We start from the raw sequence: 20,209 nt of genomic DNA, 5'->3' as shown, positions 1-20,209 counted from the left end.
AACTTTCCTGGGAGAGGGGGGAGATGGCATTCCAAAGGGACTTTAGTTGTTTATTTGGTGGTTGAGAAATACTTGCTCTGTGTTTCTCGAATCCTTTTTAACACTGAGCAGTTGGAATTTCAAAGAAACTTTTCTCTTTGAAAAGACTGTAGGATGAGTGTACCCGTTTGGTCTCTGGTTTTCTGTGGGTTTGCCACCACCTGCTGAGGGCATGTGGGAAGCAGTCATTGAGTTCAGAGGAGCCATCAGCCAGGTGCCCAGACCACCTCATCTCCCTGCACCTCTGGGGGAGTGTGGCGGAGGCCCTGGCACCGGGGTTGGGGCCACTTCTGCCTCAGATGCATTTGTGGCCTAAGTCCTGCACTCACTGCTGGTTTTGTGGGAGTGGCTGTGTTTCTGATTCCATTGTGCTCATGTTAAAATAATGGCTGCTTTAAAAACCCCAGTTTGGGATTTCCTGGTTAAAGCTTCCTGCTGGTAGATATTTGCTTCTCCAGAGAGTAAAGAGGACACTGTGACTGGGAATTGTGTGGCTCGTTTATTTAGCAGGTATATGTGTCTAACAAGTGATACTGCATGTGCACTTGTGCAGGAGAACCATGCTTTTCCTGCTGTGTCTGCTCTTCACTCTCCCAACTGCTGTTGATGGCACCTGTGACACCAGACGACCAGGTGACTTTCCCTCACCCAGCAGTTCTGCCCCACCAGCTGGTGTTGCTCATTTCAGCTCAGTTCTGACGTGAGCCAGAGTGAGCACAGACCCTGCAGGTTATTCTCACCAGACAACTGCCCCTCCCCACTGCAGATGCCAGTCACAAGTGTCAGGTCCCCAGGAGACCCACAGCTCCTGTCAGACTTGACTCCGAGGACCTTCCTTGGACTCGAACATGTTCTAGAAGAGCTCTCAGAACCCAGGCAGACACTAACTTATGTTCACCAGTTCATTAAAAGATATGACAAAGGACACAGATAAGCAGCCAGAGGAAGAGAGAGATGTTCAGGGAGAGGGCTGGGAGGGTTCCCGTGGAGTTGGGGTGCACCACCCGGAAGCTTCCTGAACCCTGTGAGGGAGTCATTAACTCCATTTCCAGCCCCCTTCCCTCTCTGGAGGAGCTGAGGAGGCTGAAAATGCTTCTCATCATGGCCTGGTCTTTCTGGGAACAGCCCCAACTTGGGAGCCTCCCACCCTGAATTGCATCATTGGAACAAGAGATGCTCCTGTCACTAGGAAATCGCAGGGACCTGTGTGTGTGTATAATTATTTATATTCTCACAGTGCTCTCAGGAGACTGCGTCTGATGGGCCCCTTCTCAGCCTGGTGTCCTCTCCTCTAGTCACCACCCTCCAAGTCGACCTGCCCCCAGCGCTTGTCCTTGTGGGCCTGGTTATCTGTCTGCATTTAGTGTGCTCGCTGTTTCCTGCTCACCTTCCCCCAGGAAGCTCCATGAAGGTTCGGTCTGTTTGGGTCCCACTGTGTTCCCAGTCCCGATCTGTGGCTGCTGAAGGGAACGACCTCGATAAGTAACTGTTAAGGGAATGAATTTGAAATGAAAGCTTATCTAATTAATAGAAAGTACTGAAAAGTTGCCAACCATCAATTAAAGGAGGTCAGTTCCTGTAAACATTTACACTGTCCCTTTAGCTGAGATACCACTGAGCTCAGACTCTTGTTCTTTGTGGGCACGTATGTGGAGACACGAGCCTGCTGTATTGTGATGATGCTGAGTCCAGGTGTGTACCTCTGCCCGTGGTCCTTACCAGAGGCCCAGGGTCAACCCAGAGCATGCAGTTGACCTGCAGCCCCAGCCACAGGACACCAGGTGGTAGAGCTGTGCGGGGTTTGAGGCTCTCCTCCAAGGCCAGTGGGCTGTGCAGCCCTCCACTAAGATACTTTTCTGAGTCTCATTTTCATTACTTGAGAAATAGAAAAAGTAATACATAAGTCAGCAATTTATTTGTTCATTTGGCAAATATTACTCTCATATGGCTGTGCCGGGTACTGTGGGAAATTTTTTAAAAAGTAACCACTAGCCCTTGCCTTCAGGAAGCTGGCTTAGTTGGAAAGCTAAGCCACAACCAGGAGAAGTTCAGGTAGGAAGAGAGGATGCTGGGCTCCCCGTGGCTGGAGCAGCCTCGAGGCAAGGAGGGTGGGTCTCCTGCGGAGCCAGTGACCTGCAGGGATCCACAGGTGGTCCCACACGGTGGATCTGCAGCAGAGTCCTCATGCTCTCCAGGCGGTTCTGGGACAAGGCCCACACGTGTGTCAGTACTTCAGCAACTTGGGAACTGACAGGTGGCTATGAGCTGTGACTGAGGTTAATATTTGAAGTTTTTCCATTTTTAGGCGCCTCTCAACCAGCACAATGGCAGCTCCAGTCAACAGGGCACCCAGGGATGCCGATTTGTGGTCCTCGCATGAGAAGATGCTGGCACAGCCCCTGAAGGACAGCGATGTCGAGGTTAGGCTGTGGGTGTTCTCGAAAGTTCGGCTGTTGGAAGTCCTTGTTCAGGCCTCTGATTCTCACCAGAAATGAGCTGTTTTTGGGACAGCCTTGTGGTTTGGATACAGGACAGGTTTATAGGCAGTGGCTGCAAAGTGGCTGAAAGTCCTTTGAGGGTGCATTTAAATCTGAGTTTCTGTGAAGAGCAGTGTGCTGGCTGCTGCTGAGGAAAGGGGAAGGGGTGGGGTCAATGAGACTTGACCGTCTCCTTACAGTTCAGGGGAGCATTTCTAGAAGCATCTTTTACTTATGTATTTTCACAACAGCTTTACACATGAGATAAGTGAATGCACTTAACATACAAGTTGCCCATTTAAAGTACACAATTCAGTGATTTTTAGTGTATTCATGATCACTTTTAGAACATTTTAATCCCCCCAAAAGAAACCTCAAACCCATTAGCAATTGCCCCCCCATCCCCCAGATTCCCAACCCTCGGCAACCACTGGTCTATTTTCTGTCTCTGTGGATTCATCTAGGTATCTGTTATTTTAAGGAAAGGAACAAGGAACAAGGTTCAGGAGGGAAAATAACAAGATGGCGCAGAATTTTAAAATTTTGTGGGATGTTTTAAGGATCATCTTCTCTTCCATCGTTTTGTTCTCCTTAATTCACTTTCTATTAATCCCTTCCCATGTGCTAAAAGCTTTGAGGAGGATTTCATCTGTTCCTTAGGCACTGTGGGAGTCATCTTAGTCTGGTTACACTTGGCTTCTGAGGGCAAAATATGAAAGTATAAGTGTCTCTTCTCTTTACTCGGTTATTGCTCGGATCAGAGCAGATGTTAAACTGCAGTGTCCCCATTACTGTTTTCTTCTGTCAGGTTTACAACATCATTAAGAAGGAGAGTAACCGGCAGAGGGTTGGACTGGAGCTGATCGCATCTGAGAACTTCGCCAGCCGGGCTGTTCTGGAGGCCCTAGGCTCTTGCCTGAACAACAAGTACTCTGAGGGGTACCCAGGCCAGAGGTATGTGAGTGTCATCCAGGCCTGCCTCCCAGGAAGGGAGTGGACATTTCAGAAAACAACAGGTTCTCAATGGCAGAGCCTCCTGTCCCCTCCTCTCTTATGATTCCTAGCAAGTGGTGGCACCCATGTTCTGGGGGCAAGATACTTTGGGTCACTTGCACAGTCCCCCTGGGCCTTCGTAGAATAACAGCCAGGCCCGAAGGAGCAGCTGCTGGCTGTGGCTGAGCCTCCAGGGGAAGGTTGTGCGAGCAGGGACCCCAAGGTGAGGCTGACCTGACACACTGAAAGCCGGGTCAGCGTTTTAAATGCTGGGTTTACCTACAAGAGACTTCGGTCAGCTTGTCCTGAGAACCAGGAGTCATATTCATTTGTGTTTTTTACAGTTGTCACCAGGCAGAGATGGTGATGACAGAGTTTAACGTGGTTTTTGCAAAATTGCTCACTCGTGTCCCAGAGGACATGGAAAAGGGAGGGTCGCCTGCCGTTCTACACTGATTAGAGGGTCATAATTTTTGGACCCCCACACCCATCCCCCTGGAAGGGGGTTGTAGGGTCACATGCCCTCCTGAACCTTGTCCTGTTCACAAATTGAGTCCTTCACAATAGACCAGGGATCACGAGTGAGGCGCTTTCCTGAGTCTTGAGTTTTTCAAGTGAATTACTGAAATGGAGGGGATCATTTGTAGCCAACTGGGGTAGCAGTGCTGGTGGCCCAGTGACCAGGGACTTGCCTTTGGCATCTGAAGTGGGGGGCGGTCTTGTGGGCCTGAGCCCTCAGCATGTGGGTCCGCACTGACTCTGGGTGGTCAGCATGGGAACCAAGTGGAATTGTGGGACACCCAGCTTGTGTTCAAACCCCAGGCTTCCCGGGGTCCCAGTGTTTCTAGTTGACCTTGGAGGAGATACTTTGGTGCCTCTGTTCAGAGATGTGGTGCTGCAGCCTTGCTGCTTCTTGCGGGGACTGAGGGCATGGTGACCATGGCACACCACCCCTGCCCCCAGCTCTGTTCCCATGACAACGGCAGGAGAGAGGGGCACCCATTCTCTGGCAGGTCAAGTCGACTTGAAGAGCATGGCTTCCGTCCCAGGCCAAAACTAGTCACAAATAATAAAAAAACGTAAATGCATGATACATTGTGATATGCAATTATTAAATAAGAAATAAAATTTTATTAGAAATGCAAAGTAAATCCCCCCAAACCAGTAACTCCCTCTCCCAGCTTCTGGCAATCACTGTCCTGCTCCACATGCTATGAGCTGACCCCTGGGCAGCTGGCACAGGCCATCACATGGCTGTGACATTGTCCTCAGGGTTCTTCCAAGATGTGGGGTCAGACCTCCCCACGGATGGCGAGACACGGCCACCTGGGCCTGGTGGAAGCCATCTCGTGGGTTCAGGGTGCGTGTTCTCACCCTTGCTCCTTCATCCCACCAGGAGCCTGGCCCCTGTCCTGCATGCAGAGGTGGCGCCAGTGGGCCCATACCTCCCACCTTCCTTCGCAGGTACTACGGTGGGACAGAGTTCATCGACGAGCTAGAGGTCCTCTGTCAGAAGCGAGCGCTGCAGGTCTATGGCCTGGACCCCCAGTGCTGGGGGGTCAACGTCCAGCCTTACTCAGGTAATGGGCAGGTCCAGACAGGCCTGGGTGGCCCCCTTCCTGCCAGCCTTCTGGGGCTCCCTGAAAGGGAGAGTATAAGCAGGACACCCTGCCAGATGGGGGAGATGAGGTCTCACCCCCATCCCCCTCAACTGCCTACTGCACGCATGCCTCCTGGGCATCCCTATCTCTGAATGTCCCTGCCACTTACTCAGGGGCACCAGGGGCCAGGAGAGGGCACGGCAGCAGCCAGGCTGTTGCAGCCACTTGTAATCGATGGCCTTGTGGGCAGGAGTAATTGTGCCTCCCGGTCTGTCCCCTCCAGGCTCCCCAGCAAACTTCGCAGTGTACACGGCCCTGGTGGAGCCCCATGGCCGCATCATGGGCCTGGACCTGCCAGATGGGGGCCACCTGACCCACGGGTTCATGACCGACAAGAAGAAGATTTCTGCTACGTCCATCTTTTTTGAATCTATGCCCTACAAGGTACGGGCGTGTGTCTCTCCGTTCTGTGGCTTGTTTCTCAAAGCTTCCTCACGGGCTGTGCCTGTAGGAATAAGGAGCTTCATTTCCAAGTGACCTCAGGAAGTCCCGCCATCACTGTCTCTCATCTCCCTGCTCTGGGGACCCTCGGGTGTTCACGGCTCGCTGGGACCCCGCAGGGCATCCTGTCCGAGAGTGACAATACCTGACCGTCTTAAACACTTGTGCCTGTCTTGCCCTCAAGTCCTGGTCAGGGGCGAGGGCAGCAGAGGGGTCTAGGCAAGGGGAGGAAGTCCTCTTACCCTCATCAGCTGGGCGTGCTCTGGCGGAGCGGCCCGTGTGGCTGGAGGGAGCAGCGTGAGCCCGGTCTCCGTAACATCCACAGGTGAATCCCGATACCGGCTACATCAACTACGACCAGCTGGAGGAGAACGCCCGCCTCTTCCACCCAAAGCTGATCATCGCAGGTGAGAGCCGGGCAGGGCCCCAGCCCCCCACACGGGAGGTTTGCTCTTCCAGCATGTGCTGGTCCCCGCGGCTCTGCTGCACAGCCGAGCTGCTCCAGTCTGAGTATCTCTGTCTCTCGGGACTGTTAGACCTGCCCTGCTCTCCAGAAGCATCTGGACACATTGGCCCCTGTGAAGCTGGGGTGGTACCAGTGGGGAACCTGTCCCCCCGACCCTGTGGCACAGGGGCAGAGGGCAGGGGTTGCCTTTGGTACAGACGGGATTTCTCGAACCTTAGAATGAGCAGCCCCGGCTTTCAGGCAGGCACACCGGGTGGGCGGGGCGGGGGCTCTGCTCTGCACTGGAGCTGACTGCCGGGCAAGGTCTCTGACTACACATCACCCTTGCCATCTCAGGGACTAGCTGCTACTCCCGGAACCTGGACTACGCCCGGCTGCGCAAGATCGCTGATGACAACGGGGCGTACCTCATGGCCGACATGGCACATGTCAGCGGGCTGGTGGCAGCCGGCGTGGTGCCTTCCCCCTTCGAGCACTGCCACGTGGTGTCCACCACCACCCACAAGACCCTGCGGGGCTGCCGCGCCGGCATGATCTTCTACAGGAAGGGTGCGCTTATCCCTGGGGGGTGTCAGGGTCCCGTGAAGAGCAGGGGGTGAGAGCACAGCAGTCCAGGTCATGGGGCAGGAGGGTAGGGAGAGGTCTGGATGATGGAGCCCTTATTTGAGGTTTCCATTCCAGAGAAGCCAGATGAGGGTCCCACGGTCCTTCAGCCCTAGATGGTACCGGTGACTAAGCTCTGTCAACAGAAACAACCCCCTCTGGGGACCAAGTCTCTTTGACCCCTGCAAGACCCCCTTGCCCAGCCCCTGGCTAGGGCTGGACACACCAACACCCACTGGGCCTCCAGGGCCTGCTTCTCCTTGGAGGCCCCTCCCCAGCTGCTTTAAACTTTCCAAGGCCAGCAGCCTTTCCCACCCACCTGGGAGACATTTGTTTTCCCTGCTGTATGTTGGTGGTATTTGAGTGACCCAGTCACAGAGCAAGGCCTGGCTCTGCCACAGAAGCGCTGTGTGATCTTGGGCTAGTTGTGCAGCTCCTCTGTGCCTTGTTTCCTCACCTCCAGATCATCAAAATAGCACCTGTCCCTTGGGATTGCTGTTGTGAGGATTAAATGAATGAATTTAGGGAAGCTGCTCAGAGCAGTTCCCAGCTCACAAGAAGCTCTGTGGAGATGCTGGCAGCTCTCATTCCTGATCCTTAACTTTTCTCAGAAAGGAAGCTTCTTTCCCATTTCTGGCCCAGGGAGCCCCATCTCCTCCAGAGGCATCATCTTGGACGGCTCTTTGAGAAACTGCCCAAGGCATACTCCTTGTTCCTGTCTTGATGGAGGGACATTTTCATCCTTCCTTTCATCTCTAAAGCGTGGTTCCCCCTCCCCTAACCCCTCGGGAGCAAGCACCCTCCCTGGTCCGCAGTGTCAGCTCCAGGAGTGGGAGCCGGGCCAGGTCTGTGTCCAGGCAGGGAGAAGACAGAAGGGAAGGCCTGTCCCATGTCCCATGTTGTCCTTCACCCAGGAGTGCGCAGTGTGGACCCCAAGACAGGCAAAGAGACTCGCTACAACCTGGAGTCGCTCATCAACTCTGCTGTGTTCCCAGGCCTGCAAGGGGGACCCCACAACCATGCCATTGCTGGTAACGCACCCTGCCCCATGGCTTCCCTGCTGTTACCCCCCGGCAGCCCGATCCCCACCTTGCTTGCTACCCCACCCCACCCCAGGCAGAAGCAGTTCTCTGGTGGTACACAAGCCTTAGAGAATCTGTGATGATCTCAGAGTTACTTCTCCATCTTTGGAGAAAAGCAATTGGTGGAAGAGCCGGGGTCAAGGTGTCACTTCCCTTTCAACCGGTTTTTGCAAGGAGGGATGTGGAGGAAGCAGTGAAGCGCGAGTTTTAGGTTTTGGGCTGGGCGGGGTGGCTCCCTTTACACCCCCAGCTCAGCGCCCAGGTGCTCTAGCTCTGTGATGGTGGGGTGCCCATCCACTGGCCACTCCAGCCCTTTCCACATGCTGACTGGAGGCTCCTACACCAGGACTCAGGCAGGTAGCTTGCATCCTCCTTCATCTTCGGTGCCCCTATAAGCAGCCCTTGGGATGGAATAAATACAGAGGAGCCTGGATGAACTGGTGGATCGGCCACTCCTCTCCCCAGCTCTGAAAACTGCCTCACTTTGCATCAAAAAAGCGGCAGCTAAGTGAAGCATGTCCCACGTCCACCTTGCTGAGGACAGGGAGCAGCTCTCCCGTGGCGATCTTAGCCCAGAACTTCATGCTGGACAGGGGCTGCCTGAAAAACTCTTGCTCAGAGAGGTCTGGAGGGCTAGCCAGGGAATGGCCGGGTTAAAATGGGGTCATTTAGGAGGAGATGTAACCCTGCCTTGATGACACTGAAAAGCTTGGATGCCCAAGTGGAGACAGGTGTTTCTTGGACTCACAGTCTGCCTTTCATCTTCTGCCAGGGGTCGCGGTTGCTCTGAAGCAGGCCATGACTCCAGAGTTCAGAGCCTACCAGCATCAGGTGGTGGCCAACTGCAGGGCTCTGGCCGAGGCCTTGATGGGACTGGGCTACAGAGTGGTCACAGGTACAGCAGGAAGTGAGCCCATGGGGTGGGCCTGCTCCTCGTCCCATCTCCGTCAAGGTGTGGCAGTAGGTCGTGGCCTGGGCAGGTGGCCACAGCTCTGGAGTGACTCAGGATTCCCAGCTCTGGACACATGACCTCTGGATTCGAACCTTGAAACAGCCTTGCGAATCATTGGTCTTATTTTACAAATGGGCATCTGAGGTTCCTAAAGCCACATGACTACTGGAGTTGGGGGCAGTGAGGGTAGGGTTGGGAGGATGGGTCGAGGGCCAAGGGTCAGCTTAGGCCATGAGCATCTTTGAAGTCAGTGCCTGGGGATTAAGCAGGGTTCATTCACAGGAAGATCAGGTGCTTGAGAGATGCCTGGGAGGCCAGGGGCTGTTCCAGAAAGTTCTTTCATATCCTCATCTGCACCACTTGGAAGATACAGTCACCTTGGCAGGATTAGGGGTAATGTGCCAGTTACCCTGGCACCGCCATCGCCCCCTGCCCACTGCCCTGAGGCCCCTTAGAGGGAACCTTGAAGATGGATCTAGAGACAAGTGGGAAGTTCCCAAGGGGGGTCGTCACCCTGACAGGCTTCCGGGAGCTGGTGGGTTGGGATGCAGCCATGGGCCTTCTGGGCTGGCCATATGCCCTCAGCCCCCTCTGCATTCTCAGGTTCCCTTTCTAAACTACTCTGTGCATCATCTCAAACCCTGAGGCCCTGGGTCTTCAGCAGGTGATGAAGGACACACAGGACACGTGGTGGGGTCACCTTCCTGACCTCACCTGCTGTAGCCCCCTTGCACCCTGCCAGTTCTTTGGAAGAGGGATCCCTGTGCTCAGCAGAGGATCACCTTCCATGTCTCCCACCTGATTTCCAGGGGGTTCTGACAACCACTTGATCCTCGTGGACCTCCGCTCCAAAGGCACGGATGGCGGCAGGGCAGAGAAGGTGCTGGAAGCCTGCTCCATCGCCTGCAACAAGAATACTTGCCCAGGTGAGCAGCCTTGGTCCTCTCCTGTCTGGACCTCTTGGGGCTGATGGTGACTTGCTCTGGGAACAAGATGTGCTGTGTGGGACAGGAGCCAGGCTTTCCCCCACTGCCTGTCCCCTGATGAGACACTTGACCCTGCCCAGGACAGAGCAGGAGAGGGTGAGGGAGGTGGGGGCCCTCTGGAAAACTGGATTTCTCAGCGGCTCATGAATAAGATGTGGGAGATGCATCTCAAATGCAGACATGAATGCCTGGTGTCAGGAGCAAGGACCACGTCCAGGAGGCCACTTCCTCGAATTTAAAGTAGTGCAGCTGACACCTGGCTCCACCTCCTGGCTTCTGCCTTCCGCTCTGGCCTGCTTGCGCTGTGCCCACTCGAACTGGTATCTTCAGGCCCATTTCTTTTGCCCATGTGTCCCTTTTCAGTTCAGGGGGATCAGTGGGGGATACAGCCTGTTTATCTTGAAGGTGACAAAAGCGCGCTACGGCCCAGTGGGCTGCGCCTGGGGACCCCAGCACTGACCTCCCGAGGGCTCTTGGAAGAAGATTTCCAAAAGGTCGCCCACTTCATTCACAGAGGTGAGGGGAGGCATGGCTGCTGGCCATGCTGGGCTGTGGGATGAGGGGAGGACTGCTCTGCGTCAGGGCTGGTGATGGGCCAGGGGACAGAGCCTCGCCCAGAATACGTGGGCAGAGAGGGTGGCAGGCGTGGGTGGGAGGCACACTGGGGCCTGAATGGCAGAGCGGTTGGCCAGCTGCTGGGCACATGGGCAGTGGTGTCTCTCGCTGGCACAGGCATAGAGCTGACCCTGCAGATCCAGGATGCCGTAGGGGTGAAGGCCACCCTGAAGGAGTTCATGGAGAAGCTGGCAGGGGCCGAGGAGCACCAGCGGGCCGTGGCGGCCCTCAGGGCAGAGGTGGAGAGCTTCGCCACCCTATTCCCACTGCCTGGCCTGCCTGGCTTCTAGAGGAGCACCCGCCCACCCAGGGACCCAGCGCCCTGGGGGCCCCACACAGGCCCTCCCAGAGGCCTCTTTTCAGAATTTGCTACCTTTTTTACCCTCTTTACAAATCAACATTTAAAGCTTCTGGGACAAGTTATGAAGGAGTATAAATCTGAACCTCACCTTCTTGCAGCTGCAAATACAGTTATCATGGGAAAATGGAATACAACTTAGCCATTCCACCTTAATTATCCAGACGAGTATGGGCACAGCTGCTGGGAAGACACCGCGACCTTTACCCCCTCTTGATCCCCTGGGCTTCCCCCCCAACCCCCGACACTGTGACAAACAGAAGCACTGAGCTGCAGCTGCTGTGACGCCAGACAAGGGCTCAGCCCTGATGTCGTGGGCAAGGAGGGAGCGTCCTGGCCTGTGCTTTCAACCAGAATCCCAAGTTAGATGATTTTGTTCAGGTGCCACCTAGCTAGGTGGGAGTCTGGCTGGACGTGTGTGGTTTCCTCTCCTAGTCTGGAGCCATTAAGGTCCAGACAACCATCTCCCTCCCCTGATCAGGAAACCAGAGGTCACCTTCCCAGAGAAACTTTATTTTCCACAAATCTCAAGTGCAAAACATAGATGACCATTTTTAATAAGCACAGTCAAATTTTTAACCACAGGATGTCTACAAGAATTATAGTTTTAAAAAATACAACCAATTTTTATATTTCAAAAATATCTCAACTCAAATAAATTAATTTCTTAAAAAGTACACTTCTCATACTATTTGTTTGGCATGACTGGTTAAACTGGTGCAGCCACACCGAGAGCTGCGGGCACATGCATGTGCAGCGTGCTCTCGCCCTGCAGTGCCCAGCTCACCCGGGGGACCCACGCTCACACGTGACAAGGAACATGCAATAATAAAATAGCCTTTAAAAAAGTGACAAATATGACTTTGTCACGCCCTATGCTTCTCACTGTGGCCTGAACGCAGCTGTGGGTGGGGTCTCCAGCGCAGTGGGCAGGGCAGCCACCACCTCTGGAGGCTGTGGGGTCGTCACACTGCCCAGCCTGAGACAAAGTGGTGTCCCCAGGCTGCCGCACACCCACCCCACAGCCTGCTCCCTCCTCCCCACAGCAGTGGTAACCAAACCTCCTCAGTTAGGGCCAGTGTGCTCAAACCCTAGCTGAAGCTGGTTTTCCTTCTGGGCAGAAGTAGAGATTTGATGCTTTTCCTTTTTGCAGTCTGTTCATGCTGTCTCTCTCTTAAAAATTCCAGTTTTAGCAGTTTCTATCACAACACTGGGGAAAAGCCAGAAAGTCAGTTGGTTTGCTTCACAGCACAAGCCAAGGCACTTTCTCAAGCCTCTAGGGAGGTGGGAAAGGCTGTCCACTAGCCGAGGGCCCCTGTCTATGTGGAGACCACGTGGCAGCGGCAGCATCATGGGCTGAGGGGAGCAGCTGGCCGGGCAGGCGACATCAGGCTGGGGAAGGGGCAGCAAGCTGCGTGCAGGGTCGTCTGGACTGCTAGGCCTCCGGGTACGGGTCACGAGCTGCAGCAGCCCTGGCACTTGGGGGAGAATCTACCAGCCTTCCTGCAACTTGTCACTAGTTTGGTGGTGAAATTTACAATCTCTGCACGTGGTAACTGACCTAAAACAAGATGTTAAAGAACCAACTGGGAAATGACCCAGGATCAGATTCTACTGAAGGAGCAAGACCCCCAGGGGCTATAAAAGGGTTCGGCGGGTGTGGAGCTTCTAGAAATCTCTTAACTGTCAGCTTGAGTAGGTTCTTCATAACCTGGACTGCTTTAAAAGGGGCGGGGGGCGCAGTGCACGTAACAGACTGGAAGTGAAGCTGAAACCAACCTCAAGGTTTCGGTGCCTGGGCCTCCAAGGTGACACTAGGACTGAAGAAGTACTAGGGGCGCTGACGTTCTGATTTCTTAAGTGTCTTGGTGTTTGAACACTTAATATTACAGGGAAAACAAGACAGGCTGCTGCACAGGCCACCACTGCTCAGATTGTGGGTACGTCCAACACTTCCGGCAGGTTCCAGAACTGTGGCCGGGCAGGGAGGGCCTGGTTCCCCTTCAAGATCCTCTGAAGAGAAACATACTTGCCATCAAGCAAGCCTGTGAAACAGCCACACTGCAGAGCTGGATTTTAACCAAAATTTAAATGCTGGAGTTCAACCACTAGTTAGCAAAGGCTACTTCTCAGTGAAGACACAGCTCAAGGGACTGGCTCTTGGGTGCCCACTCTGTGGCTGCCTCGTGGCCAGGCCTGCTCACACCAGTCAGGCTTGCCCTCCACACCCTGCGGGTCTCCTGACCACTTAAGGTGTAGTTTCTGCACAAATACTCTCCAGAATTAGACTTTTGCTTCAAGGATGCCAGTGTGACTGACCTGCTGCCCCTCCCAGCTTCCCAAGTAAGAGGTATGAACTGCTGAGTCCATACTGATGGCCCAGGAACAAAACAGGTGGGCCAGTGGTCACCTTGTATCTGGTCACTGGGGCCCCATGGCCTGCCGATCTTCCCTGGACATAAGATGTCACAAAAGCTCATGTCCCAGGAGGCCCAAGTAGACACAATAAGCCATCTACCTGGAAACAAAGCAGCCTCAGAACACGAGGAGGGGGAGTGGGGAGTAACAGGAGGGCAGCCTTACTGCCGGTGCCCACAATGCACATTTAGAAGCTGCCGGGCCATCACCAGAGACGCCTCTGGGGGAACACAGGTGAGAGCACAGATACACAGAACCGAGAAAACAAGGCGACACAATGCCCCCAGGGGGCCTTAGTCATAGACTCTGGAGCAGGATCAGCCTTCCAGTGGGAATGGAGACCCTGAGCAGAAGCCCAGGCAGGGAGAAGCCACTGGACTGAGGTGACACGGAGCCAACAACAACACGGAATGCGGCCCCAGCAGACTTGCACACACGTGCTCAGGAGCAACCACTGTGGCTGGTTCAGGTGTGTTTATCACAATTTGGGGAAACGTAAAGCAGTAACACCAAGAGTTCTAACAGCATAAGGAAAAAAAGGTACGAAAATCTCAAGGTTGCAAAGACCATCCATCTATATACATCAGGGGTAACTGTCAGAGCCTCGGGGGTCCTGGTGGGTGAAGGTGTGGGGGACTCGGGGGCGGGGCGGTGCAGCAGAGCAAGCTGCCGTTAAGGTGCCCACGCTCCAGGCTGGCACAGCCCCTGAGGCAGATCACTGAGACTGCCACACAGCCTTCCTGGAGACCCCAGCCTGGCGGTTAGCTGAATAGGACTCAGGGGCCGCCAGGCCCGCGACACCCCACGAGGTAGTGAAGTGGTTGCAAAGGTTTGCTGTGGGTGTGAGGACTGGGGTGACCTCTGCCAACTGAGCTCCAGCCTGTCGGCAGACCCTTTCAGAGGACAGAGTAGAATCACCCGGTCAGGGAAGGGTGGACAGGGCTGGCTCTTCCTCAAGGAACCCCGTGGCCTTGTCTCCGGGACTCCCCACCCCCGAGAACAGATCTGAAAATTGGGTGCCAGTGATTCTGCACATTCCTGCTGAGCTGGGGAGCCCAGCAACAGGTGCCTCCATGCTTGGTCAGGACGTGAGGACTAGGCAGGGTGCCGTCATGGGCCTCCCTGAGAGGGCGGCTCCACAAAGCCGAGTGAAGGGCCTCGTCCTGCTTCCCACCGTGTCCTCCAGGCAGCAGCTGCCCCCCTGACCTTGCTTGTCTGAGTGTCCAGAGAAGCTGCCCGAGACCAGTGTGGTCCTCCACATGGGCTCTGCCCCGCTGCCCTCATCCACCACAGAGACTTTCTTCTGTCCCAGCCTCTGGGCCCGACCCCAACCACTCTCCTCCAAGGAACACTGCCAGAGGGCCAGGCCCTCCACCCTTGCCCAGGGACACCTGGGAACCATGGCTGCTGCCTTGCTATTCTTCCCGCAGACAACAGCAGGAGTCTGAACAGCTCAGAGGACCACCCAGTCATGCCAACCCCTCCCCAACCCTGGGTCACAGTTCTCAGTCACTGAGGCCGGGCTGGACTCAGATCTTGTACAGAAAGCTGGGCACATAGTCGAACCTGAGGGCAGGCTGGCTGGTCCCGCGCAGCTCCTGTGTGTAGTGCAGCCGCAGCAGCTCCGCCAGGTACCGCACCACCTTGACGTCCTCGTGCACTAGCCCCAGCGTCAGCTGCAGGAAGCTGGCCTGGCGACTGGAAACCAGCTCCGGGGCCTCGCTGCCATGCGCGGGCAGGTGCAGGTGGTGGCAGAAGGTATAGAGGAAGGCCTTGGCAGACAGCTGCGCAAGCATGCTCTGCACGTGCAGGAAGTAGGTGCTGCCCCGCCGGATGTGTGTGCGGTGATCCGCCAGCCGTGGCACCAGGGTGCCCCTGTAGAGTGGGCAGCGCAAGGTCTTCCGGTCCAGGTCAAGGATGCTCGTGTAACGGCTATAGCGGCTCAGGGCGTGCAGGGCACTGGCACTGGCGGGGGACGCCACCCTGAAACACACAGATCAAGGTCAAGGGGTAGAAGCTGGGGTGGGGCCCCCTCTCAAGAGGCCAGCCCCGGCCAGCCCCACTCGCTAATGCTCTTTGGAAGGCAAACGTGGTCATGACGATCTTCACGGCTCCTCAGCCCTCACAATGGAGGTCAAATCCTAGTGTGGCCCATGAAGCCCTGATGACCCGCTTTCTGCTGGTCTCCGAGGCCCAGCTGTTACTTCCCTGGGGACTCCCCTGAAGCCATGCCAAGCTTTCCAGTGGGGGGCAGGTTCTGCTCTGCCTGAACACCAGGTCCTCTCTGCTGTGCCTGGCTTATGCCAACTTAAACCTCACCCAGCCTCCCTGACCCCTGTGTGCACCATCATTTCTTCCTCTGTGACTTAGTCAAGTTCCTTCACTTCTGAGCCTTGTCTTGTCTGTAAGACAGATGCTGGTCCTAGCTACTAGGTCACCACAAAGGCCGAGTCCGGGGTGCTCAGGACAGCACCTGGCCCTCACCCCCAGCCTGGTGCTGACCAGTATGGTGCCAGGTGCTTCTGCACACTTGGATCTGTAACCCATGTGGTACCCTGCATGTCAGAGGCGGGAAGGCAGGTCGGATTCGCTCAGCGAGGGAAGGAGTGCAAGGGGAGGGGGGTAGGGACTGTCCTGGGTCCAGCTCAGATTCCAGACCAACTTAGCACATGGGACCAAGCCCGGTGGACACACAGAGGCACCCTCTGCTTGGACCCTCTAGCACTGACCCTCAGGGGCCTTGATCTGCCTCCCGTCTCAGTGTCCGACCTGCCTGCCAGGTTGGCTCACCACCCATCTCAGCTCTGAGCACCCCCGGGGCCCAGGTTCAACGTGCATCCCAGGAGGCAGCCCCTTCCTGCTCTGAAGGGCAGCTGCAGGACCCCTGCCCTAGCCTGGTTCATCCCCTCAGAGTGCCCCTCATCTTGTCGCGACTCACTGCCCAGGACACCTTCAGAGAAGCCGCAGCAAGGCTGGTCCCCACTCTCCTCCTGGTCTTTGGGTCAACCCTCCAGCAACAGGTGCCCTGGAGGGCAAGGGCCCCAGCCTATCCACTGTGGCTCACCCCCAAGCAGGACCCTCTGGGGGCACATGTCCCAATTCTTAACCCCTGTGCACTCAGGAGCTTTGGGAAGGAGGACTCATGGCACGAGTCATCAGACAATCTCCAAGGTCTCAGCTGTCACTGCTGACGGGCCTCCCACTTTCCCGGAGGGACCCTTCATGGCTCCAGGGCCAGGGCCCAGGGCCTGACTCCGCTTCTGCCGCCCAGCCTGCCTACCTCAGGGCAGGTCGTCACCCCGTGGGGACATGAGAGCAGCAGATGGGGATCAGACACAATTGGCCCAACACCCAGCCCACAGAAAGGTCACAGCCGGTGCAGGAGCAGGGCAGCCTGTCACAGAGATGCCCCACTGCGGACACATCTGTAATCCAGCCTTGGGCACAGCAGCTGCCACTTAACAGCCTCAGTAAACATCTGGCAAATGACTGCTTAGTGACGCAACCCTCCTATTTCCCCAGAAGGGAGGAGGGCCCTTCCTGGGTGCCCACTGCAGGAGAGCAACTCAAGCATGCCCTTCTCTATGGTCCCGGGACTGGACTCCAGCTATTGCCCCCCTCTACGCCCGCATGTCGCAAGTGAGCAAAGGCAGGTGTGGGGACAGGAGCGAGGAGGCTGAGCCCAGAGCACACTCAAGGGCAGGAGTCCTCAAGCCAGACAAACAGAGTGGAAAACCCCAAAAGGAACTGCTAAAGCACAAGGGAGTAAAGTGGAGACAGAAAGCTTTCAAGAGGTGGAGGAATAGGCTCCCGCAGCCGACAGGACAGTGGAGGGGGGAGCCAGGAAGGCTGCCTCTCCCAGCACCGCTACCCTCCTCAGACCCAGACCTCACCTCAGTCATCTACACTACAGTGTGAACTAGAGACTCAGCAGGGACCTGAGGTCCAGAAGTCCAGTCATTCCCAAACCTTGCCGCAAACCACGTGACTCCACTTCATCCCCCAAGCCAACCTGATCACAATCTCTGCAGGTGGGGCCAAGGAGCAAGTGATTCTAGAAAATGCTCCCAAACAATTCTGATACAAGGTACAGACCAAGGTCGGGAAACACTTCGGAACTGAAGTCCCTTTGGAAAGGATCTGCTAAAAGTGACACAGTGAGTTGGCGTGGGGCCCCCCACAGGAACCGTGAACCTCACCCCAAGGGACGGCCACCCAACACCTCATCTCTCACGGCCAGGGCCCGTCCCACCCCATAACCAGTTACCTCTGCAGGCCAATAAGCTTCCACTTCTGGAAGTCCGTGATGTGCAAAGGGGAGGAGAGCCAGTGCTTCACAGGTTTGCCATGGCGGCCGTAGCCAGGGACAAAGATGGAGAGTGCAGTCACCAGCTTCCTGACCATGGCCTCCTCTTCCCCCAGGACCACCAGCGTCCTCCCGCTGAGCAGGGAGTAGATGGCTGGGTGGGCAAACGGGTACTGGCGGATAAACTTTAAGGCGTTCTGGCCCGCCCTCTTCTTGTGCCTCTCGGAAGAGGGGCCAGCAGGAGGCACAGAGGAGGGAGTCCTGTCAGAGCTGGTGGAGGCTATGCTGCTCCCATAGCTGGTGGCATCGGAGTGATCATCCAGGCTGGTCTTACTGCCATCTCGGCTGGTCAGCAGGTGGCTCGGGTCTAGCTCGTAAGCAGGGAAGCCTTCACAACTGTTGTCTCGGGAAGGACTGGCATTTTCCACCGAGAAGTCCACGCGGAACCCTTGGTCCTTCTGCCGGTAGCGCTGTGGGGGAACGCTCACGACCCCATCCTCATCAGAGACTGTGTGGCCTGGGGTGGAGAGCGGCACCAGCAGAGCACCAGCTTCCCTCCCGATGCAGCAGGAAGCGTCTGTCTGTAGCGAAGCAAGGCCCGAGTTGCCCTCCTCGGCCTCCCCCAACTCCGGAGGGCTGATGCCTGCCTGGAAGAGGATGGCCCCCTGGCCGCCCTCTCCATAGGACTCCTCCTCATTAATGGCACTTGGATAGCTGGCCTTGAAGTCATCCGGGATGAGGGCCTCAGAGGGGCAGGTGCTGAGGACTTCGATGCTGTCCCCGCTGATGGTCCTGTGGCTGACCGCCTTGCTCCGGACCACCTGGGGGCTCAAGGGCACCGTGAAGCTGGACTGGCTCTCAGACTTTGACAGCACAGAGGTGGGTTTCTCTGTGCCCAGAACCTCGATGCTCTCTCCACTACTAACGCTCCCTTTCATGTCCATCTCCAGGTAGTCCAAGTTCTCCTGGGGGTCAAAACTGCTTGATTCCGTCACCGCCGCTTCCCTTGATGCCTCATCCCCAAGGTCCTGCTCCATCTTGATGAGCACGGACTCCACGCTGGATTTGTAGGAGCCCACGCTGATTAACACTTGAGGAATCAAACAGTCTTCTGGAGACTCAGAAGGTGGCCCATAGTGATGGGGCTTAGAGACTGTGCTCTCCTGTTTCTCGGCCGGTCTGTCGCCAACCTCCACCAAATCTTCAAAAAGGAAGCTGGTGATGTGCTGCTGCTTCAGGAGTGCTCTGTCAATCTGACTGGTCAGGAGGTAACAAAGGTCCCCTCTGAACATGTGCTCAACGTGGCGGAGCTGCGCCAGGGTCTGGGTGAAGTACTCGGTGTCACAGAGCTCCTCCAAGGTCTTGAGCTTCTTGTCGAAACACTTGGTGGACTTTGCTTTGATGAGTTTCGGGGTGTAGGAGGGTCTGCAGGCGTAATGGTCGGTGTCAGCAGACTCTTCAAGGTCAGAGGTAGCGGCTGCCTGGCTGGGCGGATCCTGGGTGTGCTCCGATTCCCTAGGACACAAATTGGACCCTCTCAACTTGCGATGAGGGTATGAGCGGATCTGCCTCAGAAGGTCTTGATGTTCGATGATGGACTTCTCCACGCTGGCCAGCTCATTGGCCTTCTCAATGGCCTGAGATGAGTAAAAGCCTTTGTCGTTGGCTTTCTTCTGGATCTCTGTCTCCGTGTGTAGCACTGTCCTGGTGTAATCCAAATCTTTCAGTTTTTTTTCAAGTTCCCCGGCAAAAGCCTTCCTGTTGCCTGTCTTCAAGCACTCTGATGCTTTGGAAAATTCAGCTGAAAGCTCCTGGAACTGCTGCATAATTTTGTGCTGGTCTGCCGAGATATAAGCCATACAAAAGGGCCTCACGAAGCCACGGGCCTCCAGGTCGTACAGGGTAAGATGATGCACGTAGGCAAAGGCCCCTTCCTTGGAGTCTCCCAGCACCACCTTGGAGTCCTCCACGAAGTTCAGTTTGGGGTAGGCAGAGCCAGGAGGATGCCCCACGAAGGAGGCCTGATAATCCACAGACATGATCCGCAAAGAGAAGTAATTGAGATCAAAAGTACCGAAAACTTTGGTGTCATTGGGGATGGTCAGTAAGGGCTGGGGTCCCACCTGCTCAGAGAATTCGGAAATAAGGATGAAGTCCCGAGAGAACTTGGCCCCGGACAGTTTGGACCATGGATTGGCTCCTTGGCTGGCGAAGGGGAAGAGTGGCACCGAGTACTCCTCGGGCAGTGCCGGTTCATTGTAAGGCTCCTCCTCGTACTCGTCCTCTTTGGTGAAGGCCACCACGTCAGGGGCACTGATCATATTTCCAGGTATATGGGAAGAACATTGAGAAGAAGTAGGACACACTGCGGAGGGAGCCAGGCCTCTGGAGGAGGAAGCAGAGTCCCTGCGGGGCAGTCTTCTTTGCGCCCTCAGGGGGTCCGAGGCTGCAAGTCACAAACCGGAGGTTCAAGCTCCCGCAGCCCCTCAAAGGTGTGGCTCCTTCAAGGCTTCCGGAGGCCTCAGGAACTCCGCAGGTCAGGAAGACTCAGGAGACTGGTTGCCCTTCGCCTCCTCCCGCGACCGCGGCGGGCGCAGGGCACCCGCAGCGAGGTCACCGGCGCTACCCCGAGCACACCGCCACGGCAACAGCCCCACCTCTGGACAGGTGCCCAGTGCGGGGCTACGGGCTGCAGCACGGACCAGCCAAGCGTGGCGACTCCCACGTCCGGAAGGCAGAAACCGTCGCGGCTCCTCGGACGCCACAACCCGGATCCAGCTACCGCGGCGCCGCCATCTTGGTATCACATGAC

General features: G+C 56.0%; 2 protein-coding genes across 3 annotated transcripts in view; one reads left to right on the top strand and one right to left on the bottom strand.

Moving 5' to 3' along the window:
* The window catches only part of SHMT1 (serine hydroxymethyltransferase 1), a 26,055-nt gene extending 14,883 nt beyond the window's left edge, over positions 1-11,172 (top strand). For both annotated transcript variants that reach the window (XM_065908849.1, XM_065908848.1), the window contains exons 2-12: positions 2,345-2,459; positions 3,325-3,470; positions 4,974-5,089; positions 5,394-5,554; positions 5,937-6,018; positions 6,414-6,626; positions 7,595-7,711; positions 8,535-8,657; positions 9,524-9,640; positions 10,106-10,216; positions 10,433-11,172. In XM_065908849.1, the coding sequence (XP_065764921.1) occupies positions 2,364-2,459; positions 3,325-3,470; positions 4,974-5,089; positions 5,394-5,554; positions 5,937-6,018; positions 6,414-6,626; positions 7,595-7,711; positions 8,535-8,657; positions 9,524-9,640; positions 10,106-10,216; positions 10,433-10,605 (1,455 nt within the window). In that variant the 5' untranslated portion in view covers positions 2,345-2,363 and the 3' untranslated portion in view covers positions 10,606-11,172. The remainder of the gene's footprint in view (positions 1-2,344; positions 2,460-3,324; positions 3,471-4,973; positions 5,090-5,393; positions 5,555-5,936; positions 6,019-6,413; positions 6,627-7,594; positions 7,712-8,534; positions 8,658-9,523; positions 9,641-10,105; positions 10,217-10,432) is intronic.
* Positions 11,166-20,195, bottom strand: SMCR8 (SMCR8-C9orf72 complex subunit). Its single transcript, XM_065908847.1, has 2 exons — positions 17,359-20,195; positions 11,166-15,074 (listed from the first exon to the last, which is right to left on the bottom strand). Exons 1-2 carry the CDS (start codon positions 19,716-19,718, stop codon positions 14,621-14,623), a joined length of 2,814 nt encoding a protein of 937 aa, XP_065764919.1. The 5' UTR covers positions 19,719-20,195; the 3' UTR covers positions 11,166-14,620.
* Positions 20,196-20,209: the final 14 nt, after the last annotated feature.

The sequence above is a fragment of the Muntiacus reevesi genome, chromosome 18 (assembly GCF_963930625.1).
Source record: "Muntiacus reevesi chromosome 18, mMunRee1.1, whole genome shotgun sequence".
Lineage (NCBI taxonomy): Eukaryota > Metazoa > Chordata > Mammalia > Artiodactyla > Cervidae > Muntiacus > Muntiacus reevesi.
This window is presented reverse-complemented; position numbering and strand designations above follow the sequence as displayed.

What these genes read in the sequence shown, in the direction of transcription:
- SMCR8 (XM_065908847.1), bottom strand. Translation starts at nt 19,718, where the DNA reads ATGATCAGTGCCCCTGACGTGGTGGCCTTCACCAAAGAGGACGAGTAC. An exon ending in AAGCTTATTGGCCTGCAGAG is followed by an intron (nt 15,075 to 17,358) that starts GTAACTGGTTAT and finishes TGTGTGTTTCAG; the next exon opens with GGTGGCGTCCCCCGCCAGTG.